The 13,672-nt window shown below is 33.9% G+C and overlaps 2 protein-coding genes and 2 long non-coding RNA genes across 5 annotated transcripts; 3 read left to right on the plus strand and 1 right to left on the minus strand.

Moving 5' to 3' along the window:
- Positions 1-6,121: 6,121 nt before the first annotated feature.
- LOC125583331 lies at positions 6,122-7,469 on the minus strand. The gene is made up of 2 exons (XR_007320361.1): positions 7,332-7,469; positions 6,122-7,261 (listed from the first exon to the last, which is right to left on the minus strand). It is a non-coding gene; the product is annotated as an uncharacterized LOC125583331 (long non-coding RNA).
- LOC125583330 lies at positions 6,842-7,597 on the plus strand. 2 transcript variants are annotated; one of them, XR_007320359.1, is made up of 3 exons: positions 6,842-7,079; positions 7,188-7,272; positions 7,355-7,507. It is a non-coding gene; the product is annotated as an uncharacterized LOC125583330 (long non-coding RNA). The 2 variants fall into 2 exon arrangements; XR_007320360.1 differs by lacking the exon at positions 6,842-7,079 and adding an exon at positions 7,509-7,597 and having other exon boundaries at positions 7,355-7,427.
- A 138-nt stretch (positions 7,598-7,735) lies between these two features.
- Positions 7,736-8,673, plus strand: LOC106388638 (protein SPIRAL1-like 3). Its single transcript, XM_013828751.3, is given in 4 exon segments — positions 7,736-7,769; positions 7,772-7,865; positions 8,005-8,284; positions 8,395-8,673. Coding segments are annotated over 4 exon segments (495 nt in total). The 5' UTR covers positions 7,736-7,750; the 3' UTR covers positions 8,497-8,673.
- A 229-nt stretch (positions 8,674-8,902) lies between these two features.
- On the plus strand, positions 8,903-11,226 carry LOC106384121 (eukaryotic translation initiation factor 3 subunit M-like). Its single transcript, XM_022699405.2, has 10 exons — positions 8,903-9,132; positions 9,240-9,369; positions 9,454-9,592; positions 9,673-9,885; positions 9,956-10,088; positions 10,168-10,318; positions 10,405-10,514; positions 10,583-10,680; positions 10,774-10,843; positions 10,926-11,226. Exons 1-10 carry the CDS (start codon positions 9,040-9,042, stop codon positions 11,034-11,036), a joined length of 1,248 nt encoding a protein of 415 aa, XP_022555126.1. The 5' UTR covers positions 8,903-9,039; the 3' UTR covers positions 11,037-11,226.
- The last annotated feature ends 2,446 nt before the right edge of the window (positions 11,227-13,672 follow it).

A 13,672-nucleotide genomic window follows, 5' to 3' on the forward strand; every position in this document is an offset into this window, starting at 1 on the left:
TACTTTATTTGCTAAGCAAGCTAGAGTATATGAAATACCAACTCCATAAGAAGAAATTATAATCTATAATTTCGTAATCGAAGAAAAATAAATGACATGCTTCACTCTCAATTTTTTTGTAAGTAACATTTTAGAACTGTTAATATAGATTAAAAGTATAAAAAGTATATTTATCTTTTATATACTTCCTCCATCCATAAATTGTAATTTTGAAATTTTCACTTTATTTTAAAAATAGAATTACAATATAAAAATTATGATATTCGAATTTTACATTAACAACACAAAACTGCTATTTTTATGAAATAAATAAAAATATCAAAACTACTAAATTCGTAAAATAAATAAAATTTTAAATAAAATATTATTTCCCCTGTTTCAAATATTACAAATTTTAAATTTTCACACATATTAATTAAATATATTTTATTTTATTTATAAATGCATATTTTGTTATTATCTATTTCATAACTGTAAAGTAATAAAAATTAAAAAAATTAATATTTTTAAAGTGTATAATTAATCATTGTCAGTTGATAAGATTTTTTTTTACAAAAATATGCATCTCTATGAGACTGATAAATATTAAATTATTAACTATCTATCTAACTACAATTCAACAAATAACTAATTTGGAGAAAAAATGTTTTATAAAAAGTCATTTATTGAAAATCTATAATATAATAGTACAGTTCCATCTTTTCTGAAGCGACACGTTAACATTTTGGTGGATCCCACTTTTAAAAAGAGTAAAAAAAGTGTCAAGCCTGTGGCTCAAACCCGGGTTATTGAGATATAAACACCAACATTTATACCACTAAACTAAAGGATACTTTGTACATTGATGGCCGAAACTAATATATATTTATGAAGGTCGGAAACCTTTGCTTCTTCGGTTTTCTCTGTGGGCTGGCCCTACAAGTGTATTATGAGTTTCATTTTAAATTGAGGTTCATCACGTTATATGAAAAAAACAACAATTATAGTTTTTCCATATTGTAAACTGTCTTCGTTTAACACGAGTTAGGGTTCTTTTCATCATTGTCTCAGACAAGTCTGAGTTACAGAGTTGCACCGTGTGTCTGTTCGTAATCTATTTTTTCACCGGCGAACTCTTCATCTCTCCATCTTAAATCTATTGATCTTAAATGTTCCTGATCTGTAGCCTTTATGTAAACCATATATGTATGATTTTCATCTTTGATGAACCCAATCTGCATCTCCACAAAACTCATTGATTCTTCGGTTTTTTCTGTGGGCCGGCCTTACAAGTGTATTATGAGTTTCATTTTTAAATGAAGTTCATCACGTTATATGTAAAAAACAACAATTATAATTTTTCCATGTTGTAAACTGTCTTCGTTTAACACGAGTTAGGGTTCTTTTAATCATTGTCTCAGACAAATCTGAGTTAAGGAGTTGCACTGTGTGTCTGTCCGTAATCTATTTTTTCACCGGTGAACTCTTCATCTCCCCATCTTAAATCGCTTGATCTTAAATGTTCCTGATTTGTAGCCTTTATGTAAACCATATATGTATGATTTTCATCTTTGATGAACCCAATCTGCATCTCCACAAAACTCATTGATTCCTCTTAGCTTTAACGATCTTCTAGAAAATGTCTCTGTGCCTCTCCAGTTCCTCAAACCGGCGTTCCCAGCATCCGTCACTCAACCTTCGAGTGTCTCCGTGTGGGTCGTAGTAGTCAGAGCATAGCCTCTAACCTCCTCGCTTATGGGATTCCCTGAACTTCAAGAAAGACAGTGAGTTTATGGGAATCATGATTCTCTTCCTTGATGAAAAAGTAAGTTAATCTTCGATTTATCACACTTATTTAATAAAATTGTTTTTAATTAATTTTCTGATTCTTTGTTAAATAATATTATTTGCAGATTCTGTGATTCATGAGTTTATTCCCGCCGAACGTGCTAATCATTACATGCCATCTTTGGAAGCCGGTTCCATTATGAAAGTCGATTGTTTTGAGGTTGATAGGTGCTCAAGCATGTACAAGATAATTCATCATCCATTCCTCATTTGTTTCATCTCACCAACTATTATTGATGAAGTCATCACGGGTACTCCTGAGATCAATCTCCAATCATAATTAGACTGTTTGACAATTTCCAAGTGATTGCGGACACAAACCTAGAACTCCCAGGTATATTATCATATTGCATCTGGGTTTATAATATGTTTCGTTATTATAACTGATATTTAAACTCGCAGATGTGGTTGGCCAAATCCGTTCTATCCAAAGCTCTTACATTAGGAAAGAAACAACTCGAGTCATTATCTGTCTTCTCATTGATCCGTAAAAAACAATCAACACACAATTCCCTTTATATTATTATCTATATTGTGCTAACATCAATAATCAAAACCTACCCAAATTTTGTGGTCGTCAATTTATCTCCCTTACTTATCAAACTAATTTTACACAAACCTTTATTTTACAGTTTAAAAGAAACCACAACAACCCAAACAATCAAAACACCAAAATCTAGAATTCCAAAAAAGACGAATCATTAATGATCACCTCTTTTTTTTTTGTTTAATCTTAGAAATAAACTTCAAAACAAATATACCAAACCAATCACCTCAACTAAAACTCAACGACACATACATCGAGTCAGCTAAATAAATACAAACTACACGGCCAGCTATTTAACAATTTACAAACTTACTTTCACAACGAAGAAGACGAAGACGGCAACCAAGATCAGTGAAATTACCTAAACAAAAAAGGCAGGATAAGTTATGAACTCTGATAAATACAACTAATAATGATTTTTGTTTACATATTACCCATCAAATAAAAGATAAACAAACACAGCCACAACATGAGATACAAGAGACAATCCAGACAGACACAAATGCGGCAACAACATCTCCACCTGCTCACTCCTCTTGTCTTATAAAAATAGCTTACATGTCCAATGTCAGCACATCAATGCTATTGTCTTCTTATGAGAATTACATAAATTCGTTTAAAACTCATTAAAGCTCAGATACTCAGAACTGTCACTCATTTTATAGTTATTTCTATAAGTCTGCATGTATTTGTTTTAAAAATAAAATAAAAACATATAACAAACATAATAAAGATAATAAAAATTATTACTTAATACACACAACTTACACAGCTAAACTAGAGAAAAAATATCCAGAAACAAAAGGTACTCTCAACAACTTTAATATAATTTATATAATCTCAACACTACAAGAAACAAATTAAAAAGACAAACAAACAATAAGTTTCAGTGACACAGCAAACAACAACACGAACTATATCAATCACATTACTAACACAGTTTAATTTTTCATAAGTGGAGAACAATGCATACACAGTTCATCATCACAACTCTAACCCTATAACAATAAAAAAAAACTTGAAAAACAACTCAAAACGCAAAATTCACAACTACAATAACCCTAGCAAATATTGAGATGAAACAATAACTCTGTCCACAGCTCCGCGCTTGCGCGATGGCAATGTTCCTAGTCAATTTAAAAGATCAGTGTATATCCTTTTACGTTAAGTTTCAGAGTTCAGTTCATTTAGTTCAATTATTGGCACATGATCCCACCCGTCATCACCCACCCATCTAACATTTGTTTAGTTTCAGCATTAATTTATGTAGGGTTTCTCTCCTTTAAATGTTCATGCATGAGTTAACTTTTTATCGTATGGGAAAGGAATGAATAGTTCTTTTATCACTTATCTACAATTACTAATTGAAGTTCTTGACAAATATTTATAAAGAACCTAACGAATCACAATTCTTTTTTTTTTGTTGGGACAAACCTAACGAATCACAATTCTATGTGAATTTATTAGTACTTGTTTTTGGCTATGCCTTCATATTTGACGACATCATTTGGCGTATAGTCATCAATATATGAATATAATTATTTTTAGTAGTTATTTTTTTAATAATGTACAAGCTTATAGGAGTATTTCCTATTAGTATTCGTATAGAACGGTGTAGTATTCGTATAAAACGGTGAAATATGTTTTTGAAACTATACATCTCTTATCATTTAGATAGTTAAGTAAACGATAAGCTAAGTCAAGATTCCTTTCTTCATCATGATTATAATATCTATTGTAATTCAATGTCACATGCGACGGATCTGAGATTACGGAAGACAAAATATAATTAAAAAGTTCCAGTATCAGTCCCTTTTTATGGTCATCGCTTATCGATCAGACTTAAACATGACGATGATCTTGGTTAACATTAAAAAACAAAAATGTAAAATTTATTCAATGATTATTGTTAAAGCATTTTTTATGAAAAAGATGACTAACCTATTTTTTTGGTAAATTAATTAGTACGACGTAATATCTGATTATCACTTTGATATTCCCCATGGCATCCATTACTTCGTACTTCGTAACTAAATCTTAGTATTCAAGATTCATGTTTTCAGTCGGTATCTAAACCATAACTAAAGCTCACAAGTTCATGTACCTTGGAGTTTGTTAGATTCTTTGGAGAAAATACATTTTGTTTAACACATGCGAAAAAGGATATGGAACCTTAATAATATGAAAAAGAAAATGCACAATCACTTTTACATAATGGGCGTACAACTGCGAAAGGTGAGGCATGGAAACCATGCAAGTATCTTTCTCCGCCAAGAAAATGTTTATTTTCTATGTTAATATTCAAAATGAGCCCATTTCAACATTATTATTATTTTTATTATTATTATTAATTGCTATTATTTATAATGTTTGATTTTTCTTTTGATATAATCAGATGGTGCGACCCATGTTAAATAGCTCATTGTTACAAGTTACAAAAAAAAAAACCTCCCTTTGGTTTGTTCAATACAACACTGAACATACTTCAGCACCAAAAAGAAAAACGATATGCTAAAGTTCTAAGAAATACTGGAATCATATCTTCCCCCTTATTCCATGAGATCATCTACTTTGGAATAATTTTAAGGTCATTCATGCAAGAAGATTTATGTGACGAAGCGCAAAATGAAAAGTAAAAGAGAGATTCAAAGCCATATTGCTTTTTTTCTTCTTATGTTCACATGTCGTCATTGCCATATTCCAAAATCAAATAAAATCTTTAAAGAAGTTGACGAATGATGATGATGATGGTACATATATTCTGATGATGATCATCCTAAGTCATGGGTTCATACAACTGAAGTTCAGAAGAACCCCACTAGCGTACTAAAATGTATAAATCTATGTTTAAAATGTTGTATTTTAATATGTTTTATTTAATAAATAAATTTTATTTTTAATTAAAAAAAATTCTTAAGAACCTTAAATTAAGAACCTACCATTGAAGTCATTAAAACGAAAAGTTTCTTAACAAAACTTCTTAACCTAAATCTATTAATTAAAAATTAATTAAGAACTAATTCAGAGTTCTAGGGTTGTTTTTGCTCTTAGGTAACAAGTGCCAGCATGTTTATTGGAAGCTCTTAAGGGTGGTTCTTGATATAAATGAGTAATTAAAATAAATGAAAAATGGCAATTAAATTAAAACGCGGCTCTTAATTAGGGCATGATTAACTCCGGTCTCTTAGTCGGGGTTCTTAATTCATGATTTGACATTTTTTTTTACACTTTTCGGCTAAGAGATGAATCTTATATCTCATATTTAAAAGACGGTTCTAAGAAAAGTTAAGAACCGTCTCTTATCTGAAGCTAAAAACCGTCTCTTATCCGAAGCTAAGAACCCCAATTAAGAGACTGGGGTTCATCATGGTCTTAAGCACTTGAAGGAACGGTTCTTCTGGATGGAGCCAACTTCTGGCGTGCCCCAAATGTGAAATGCGAAATCTCCTATAGACTCCTAGAGTCTCCTATGCCCCTATTTCATAATTCTTTTTTTGATCAAAATCCAAACTCCCAAATCAAATCCTTCCCGGTCATCAAAACTAAACCCTAACCCCCCCTATGGATTAGTGAACCCATGGGCAAATATTTAAATTCTATACCTTTCAAATTCAAAAAAGAATATTTTAAAATCGTTTTTAATCATATTTTGATGATTTTTTCGAAAATATGGAAAACAACGTTTTTGGATTTTTGAAATATTTTTATCAAATTGTATAAATCAAATAAAAAATATTAACGTTTCCATTTTAATTTTATGATTTTTCGTTTGACATATAAAATTAAAAGAACAAAAGGGTCCTTTTGAGATTGTGTTATGAGATATAGGGGTATGAGAGGATTTGTCTCTTCTGGATGCGTGTTGAATGGGCATTGGATAGTTTTTTTTTGGAGCAAAACAAAAGTTCAACTCGACATCAGATTTGGGTTGTATCTTCCTGGAAGATTTGTCGGACGTAGCCTCGACTAAGGCTTTGATGATGGCGGGATCGGCGCGCCGTAGAGTCTTACCTTCTGGATTGGAGGAGCTTGGCGGTTTCAGAAAGCGGAGAGAGGTTGTCGGCGACTAGACCGTAGTTAACTCCGATAAAGGGCTCTGGATCTGTACATAAACAGAGTGTGACAAGTTTGTAGTTGATAATATGAAAGAGTTTGCATCTGATCTTGAAAGAGATTTAGACGAGCTGTGCAAGAATGAGAAGCACCACACTCAGCTGAAAGAAGAAACTTTGTCTCATCGAGAAGGATGCCAGAAAACCAGGAGGAAGCAAAAGTGGTCAAAGTCTCGGCGATTCAAGTTCAAAATAAATCCAGAGGAACAGTTTGGAAGTTGTTTGACGTTCTCAGGACATAGCCTTAAAGATGATTGCACAGAGAATGAAGCATGGTTCAAATATATAAAAACAACTTTGGGAAGAGGAGTTCCTTTCCAGATTCTGTTGGAAAACTTTTATGGAAAGAAATTACATGGTTATATGGTTCTAATGGTGTTGGAACAAGTCACAGACAGAGATACTCTTGTTCTGCAACACACTCCATTCAAAGGATTCAAGTTTCAACATGTTAAGAATGTGGATTGGCTGATTACTGTTTGTGTGTTAAGATGGTTGCGCACAACTTCAAAGAAGGGAAAAGCTGAGATAATACAAAGAGATTCTACGGAGAGCAAACCTGAGAAACTGCAGAGAACTTCAAAACATAGGATGTGCGTTAGCAAATGCTATATCAATGGCTCCAGCAAATCCATTGACCACTTTATTTTAAGTTACTTACTTGTCTCTGTTTCTCTGTCTTTATGTACCTCTGCCATCAGGAGGCATCCTCACTCCCAATGGTCTTCAAAGTCTTGGTCTTTCTGGTTTAGGATTAAGTACTGGTTTTGAGCGCCTGCATTACATGTAAGAGTTCAACTTTGTTAGTAATTATTTATCAATCATCTCACATGTTCTGTCTAAACCTTGCTTTCTTGGTTGATCATAGGTTGGAGAGAGTATGGGATCCTATTTTAGTTCCTGGATCACCAAAGCGTATTAGTCACTTCTTCTTAAACGCTGTAAGAGAATTGTTAGTCTCAGTGTATTATCTGTTCTAAAAATGGAATCAATAGTCTGATATGGTTGGATCTGTTTTGCAGTTTGAGACTTGGCATTCTTTTGATACAAATCCACTTTTGGCATTTTTTTAAAAAAGAAACTACCAATGGAAAACTAATTTTAGATGTTTCTTAACATAATCTCTTAACTTAATTTCAATGAACATGCTGTGAGCTTTGATAAATGGTAACGTAGTCCGTAAACCACCAGACTTTCAAAGCCTTTGATAAATAATAGAGGCTTCTTTTAACAAAAGCCCAAAATAAGGCCCATAAAGCCCATTATGGATGACTTTTTCTTTTCCATTTCTCACTGTGCACATCCATTATTCCATCTGTTGCTTCTCTTCCTAGATTTGCAGCCAATCATAGAAGAAGACACTACGAACTACAAAAGAGGTAAAAGACCAATCCTTTTTGATCTGTCTCAATACGCACATGTCTTTAATGTCTCAATTACAATACTATTTAGATCTCTCTTCTCATCTAAGCATCCGATCTGACTGAAACAAACTTGGAAACATATTCAAATCTTCAGATCTCTCTCGATGGGTAAAGCAAGAGGAGTGAACAATGGTGTTAACCAAAGCTCTCTCGATTACCTCTTTGGTTCCGGCGAGTCTCCTTCCGCCGTTGCGGCAACAATGGGGACCACAACGACGACAACCACCACAACTACCACAGACGGAACCGGAGGGAGACCGGTGACGACCACGACGACCACGGTCACTGAGAATAAGAAGATACCTGCAGGTGTTAGAGGAAGTCCTAATAATTACTTCAGATCAGAAGGCCAAAACTGTGGCAACTTCCTCACGGTAAAAGGAATAGACTTTGTTACATTTTCAGATTGAAAAATTGAATCTTTTTATTTGGAAACTGATAAAAAAGCAAAAAATGTGTGTGTGTTGTTGTTGGTTGAGAACAGGAGAGACCATCGACTAAGGTTCATGCTGCTCCTGGTGGAGGATCTTCTCTTGGCTATCTCTTTGGTGGACCAAGTTCTTCTGCTGAATCTGCAAAGAAATGAAGTTTGCTTTGTCTGGCTTTCTGATTTGTAAATCATAAAAAATGTGTGGCTATATCATCCCCTCCATCAATTAAAACATTGTGTGATTCATTGTGTTGGAGGGCAATGTTTGAGTTTGATCTGTTCTTGTGTGCTTGTAGACATCTTAAAACGTTGTGTTTATTTTTTTCCTAAGAATTTCAAGAAATAAACAAACAAACAAAATAATCATAATGAAACAAAACAATGCTCAGCAAAAGGCATTGAATCATCATAGCATTTTCACCATCTACTTATCGTGTATGTGTTTCACTCATAAGTCATAACACTCAATCCTGGCCGTTGGATTTTCCTATTGGTTAGCTAACCGTCCGTTGCTAAAACCGTTAATTTTTTATGAACCCGGTCCGGTTTCGGTTTAACATAACCGGAAAAGATAAAATGTTAATTAGGGTTTCTCTTTTTCTCTCTCGTCTCTTTTCTCTGCTCGGCTGGTGGGAAGAAGTTATAGTTTCGAGTTTTTTGTTCATCAGCGCCGCCGAGAGAAGAGCTTCGAGCTAAGCTATGACGACGATTGTTCCCACTTCCGAAGAAGATCCGTTTCTCGCCGTCGTCCGATTCACTTCCCAGCTCGCCTGGGCTGATGCTGGTCCCGAGGTAAGATCTGATTATTAACCGATGACTGATAGACCAGAATAGTTTGATTCTGATTCATATGACAAATTCAACCATCCAAGATTAGTCTAATTGAGCTACTCTTCTAGGCTGCAGAGCCAGAGATCACCAGGCTGTGTAGGGAGGCTGAGGAGTCTATTGTAGCAGGAAAGTGGTTGGAGTTAGCTTCGTTAATGGTAGCTTCAGCTGAATTGGTTTCTCCCAAGATCTCTGAGAAAGGTTTTTTGTGTTCTCTGTTATAGCAATATGATAATGTTCATCATCATCTCATCATTAGGTGTTGTTTTGTATCTTTTGATTCAGATCTTGAGTGCACCTACACCATCATTTGCAGCCTTGTCAAGAATGCGAATAGCCCCGAGGATGTTCTTGAAATGGTTAAAGCTATCTCCTCTAAGGTTGTTCAGAAACCGAGTGACAAAGCTTCACTCCGTTTGAAGATGTATGATTCTTAATATGTTAACATGTTTTACTTGTGAATTACATATGTCTTACTGTTTTGGTTATTTGTCTTTTGTTTAGCCTCTTCAATCTCTATAACCTTGTGGACCACCCGTATGCTCGTTTCCAAGTGTACATGAAAGCTCTAACACTGGCTGTTGAAGGGAAGGTTGCTGAGTACGTAGTTCCTTCTTTTGAGAAGATTGATAGCTTCTTGAAAGAGTGGAGCGTCGACACTAAAGATCAGAGGCAGCTCTTCCTTGCTATTGCTAACGTTCTGAGAGAGAACAAGAGGTACTGTAACATAACCTTCTCGCCCTGGTTTCCTTTTAGGTTATAACAATACCCTCATGATTTTGTCCAGCTTGGTGAAAGAATCCCTCAAGTTCTTGACGAAGTATCTAGCGTCTTTCTCCAATGAGGATGCTCTGGATGAAGCTAAGGAGGAGGCTGTGCGTGCAGTTATTGAATTTGTCAAGGCTTCCAGCATCTTCCAGGTATTCATAAAAGCATGACTTTAGTGGGATGTGTAAGATTCTCCTCGTATATTTCATCAATGATTCTTTGTAATTGCAGTGTGATTTGTTGGACTTGCCAGCCGTAGCACAGTTGGAGAAAGATGCTAAGTATGCAACCGTTTACCAGCTACTTAAGATCTTTCTTACTCAGAGGCTGAATGCTTACATGGAATTCCAAGCTGCAAATGCAGAGTGTCTGCAAACCTATGGTACTAAATTGTAAACCCGTTTACTGCTTTTTCCGTAAAAACAATGTCCTGAAGAATCCTACATTTCTATATTTTGTGTTTCTTAGGACTTGTCGATGAAGAATGTGTAACGAAGATGAGATTGTTGTCACTGGTGGACTTAGCTTCAGATGAATCCGGCAAAATACCTTACACCTCAATTAAAGACACTCTACAGGTAGTTAACTCAGGAACTCTGAAATATTGTTATGTTTTTCAGTTGCTTACTGTTTACTGTGTGTTCAGGTGAAGGAAGAGGAGGTTGAACTATGGATCGTTAAGGCAATCACTGCTAAGCTGATCGATTGTAAGATGGATCAGATGAACCAAGTTGTCATTGTCAGGCAAGTTGCATCAGTTGAAACTCTCTTACTTACAAGATAAGTCTATGTATGCATGCATATTCATTGTTTGATAGTATGTTTCATATCTTTCAGCCGATGTTCCGAGCGTGAGTTCGGGTCAAAGCAATGGCAATCACTTCGAACGAAGCTCGCGACATGGCGGGTAAATACGAAAACTTCACATCTTCTTCATAACAAAACATCTCTTGAACCTGATTCCTTTGTTTGTTCTTGTTATGTGCTAGGATAACATTGGAAATGTCATAAGCACAATCGAATCGAACAAGGTAACCGAGGAAGGTTCTCAGGCATCATCAGCATCTGCTGCAACAATTCAAGGATTGGGTGTCCGTTGAAAAGCTATCAAGATTCATCTCTCAAATTCATAACCAACGTTAAAGATCTCTTGTCTCCTTAAAAGCTTTCCTCTCTGTTTACTTGCTTGCTGAGTTTTTCAATCTTTAAATCTTTTTTTGTCCCTGAACAATGCGGAGACTTTTGATATACATTATTTTTGGCTTAATAACGTTTCTTGCTTTGAGAATACGTATTATTTGCCTATTAACGGTTAAACTGGGAGCATACCTTTGCTAACTTCCTAATCAATAAGCAGGCGAATATGTAGCAACCGTTAACAACTGGATGTAGTTAGTGCTGGGTTCGCGGGTCAACCCGCCCCGACCCGCCCCGCTCCGCCGCGGGTCGAATCATTTTTTCGATTCAAAAACTCGATCCGCATAACCCGCAAACAAAAACTTTTATATCCGCACCCGTCCCGCCAAAACCCGCGGGTAACCCGCCAAACCCGCGGGTAATATTAATTATATTAAAAATAGTTATTTTAATTAAAAATGATTATTTTCTAATTATATAATAATTATTTTAATTAAAAATAATTATTTTTTATTTATATAATAGTTATTTTTAAAAAATACTATTAAAAAAATATATTTATAATTAAAATTATATAAATATTTATTGTTTTTTATATATTTTACGAAAAAATGTTTTTTTTTTCAAAAATGTTTTTTTTTTTTAATTTGCGGGTTGGCGGGTACCCGCGATTCAAATTCGGCTGACCCGCACCCGCCCCGCTCAAAATAATCTCGACCCGCACCCGCACCCGCGATTTAAAAATTTCAAATGGTTCGACCCGCACCCGCCCCGCGGCGGGTCAAACGGGGCGGGGCCCGCGAGCAATGATTAAAATTTCCAGCTCTAGATGTAGTGAGCATGCTAAGATCACAAAAGTGTTTTACGAGTTACGTCACTGGAGACCACTAGTGGCTGCAAGCCTGCAATCTCTGTGATGGACTTTCACTAGACCAATCCATCAGACAAAAAACTGCATAAGGCCATGGACCTTTTTGAAAGCGATAATGGCATATTTTCAAAATGGGCCAGCCTATTAATTTAAAGCCCATGCATCATATCAGTAATATTTTTGATATTTTGTTTTGTTTGTTTGTTCCTCCATCAGTTTCCATATTAAGTGTTGTTGTACGTTAAAACTTTTGTTACAAAATAAATATCACCTTAGAATTTTAATGTAAAGTTTATTTATTTTGTTTTCTATTTTAATAGTTGAAATATGGTTATATGTATATGTAATAATTTTTTATTAATTGTAAAATTAAATGTATATTTTTAATATGTATACACAAATCTAAAACAATGCTTAAAATGAAACGAAAAGAGTTTAATGCATGTTTAAATCGAATTGTATGCGTTTCCCTAGCTGACTTGCTTTTTTGTCTTCTTATTCTTCCAGTTGGATGTTCCAGCTTTTTATGTGTAATAATTATACGTTCTAATTCATGTAAATATTATACGGATTTAAAACAAGATTTTTCACGATGCATGCAATGATCATATGCAACGTGCATCAAACGAGCAGCCCACGACATATATATCAAATTTCCAATGATCTAATGGTTCTTTAGATGTAAACAAGAAAATAATTATACCTATTGATAATATTGTAGTCCGTTAAAAGCTATGGAGTTCTACAGGATAATATAAAGAATTAGTGAATAGTTATTATCCGTGTATAGCATATACCAACTTGGCTAAACCCTCAAAAGAATGTCAAACTTAAAAGATAATTTAAGGTATATAGCTTTCCACATGCAAATGTTCCTTTACTTTTTTAATGAAATGCAAATGTTCCTTCGTTTCATCGTAAAGTAGAAGACAGTTTTAAATTAATTAATCTTTTCGTATGAAGAAGCAAGCCTATGTTTTCGTCAAAAAAAAAAAAAAAAGAAGCAAGCCTATGTTTGCATGTTAATTGACACCTTTATTGATGTTACACTCCGGTCAAAAAGTATTAACTATTGTTCGGTTTTGTATCCACCATCTTTTAATTCGCTCGCACACACGACTGTTTCTGTTTGTTAAAAACGCACACACAGTAGTGGATGCATTTATGTTAATATAACTAAATCAAACAAGAAAAGTTATAAACCAAAATTAATTGAAATCTAAAATATATTTTTTATAGCGTTAGCCAAACCTAGTATATATTTTCAACTTTCCAATTACTCGAAACTTTTAAACTTGTATAGGTACAAAATACATTAATGACAAACACTTAAAATATCACTAGTTTAACTAAACCAAAACCAAAACCAAAACCAAATTATGTGCTTATCGTAATTATAACAAATTTTTTTTATCAAAACTATCAATATTGTTTTTCCAAAAAAAAGCTCTTGTTTATCATTGGAATTTTAGAAATTAATTTGACTGTAAATATCTGTAATTTTGAATCAAAACAATTTATTCTTAAACATCAAAATCTTAAAAAAAAATCATTTGACAAATGTACTTCAAAACTATAACTGTAATATAAACAGCTAAATCTAAAGAGATATATATTTTATATGCTGAGTTATCAAGTGATAATTAATAATATTTTGAATAATATGGATAGTCTTAAAAGTATCTGTTAGAAAGATTCACATTTAATTTTCTGGAGATTAATACCATA

This window comes from Brassica napus, chromosome C3, assembly GCF_020379485.1.
Source record: "Brassica napus cultivar Da-Ae chromosome C3, Da-Ae, whole genome shotgun sequence".
Classification (NCBI taxonomy): domain Eukaryota; kingdom Viridiplantae; phylum Streptophyta; class Magnoliopsida; order Brassicales; family Brassicaceae; genus Brassica; species Brassica napus.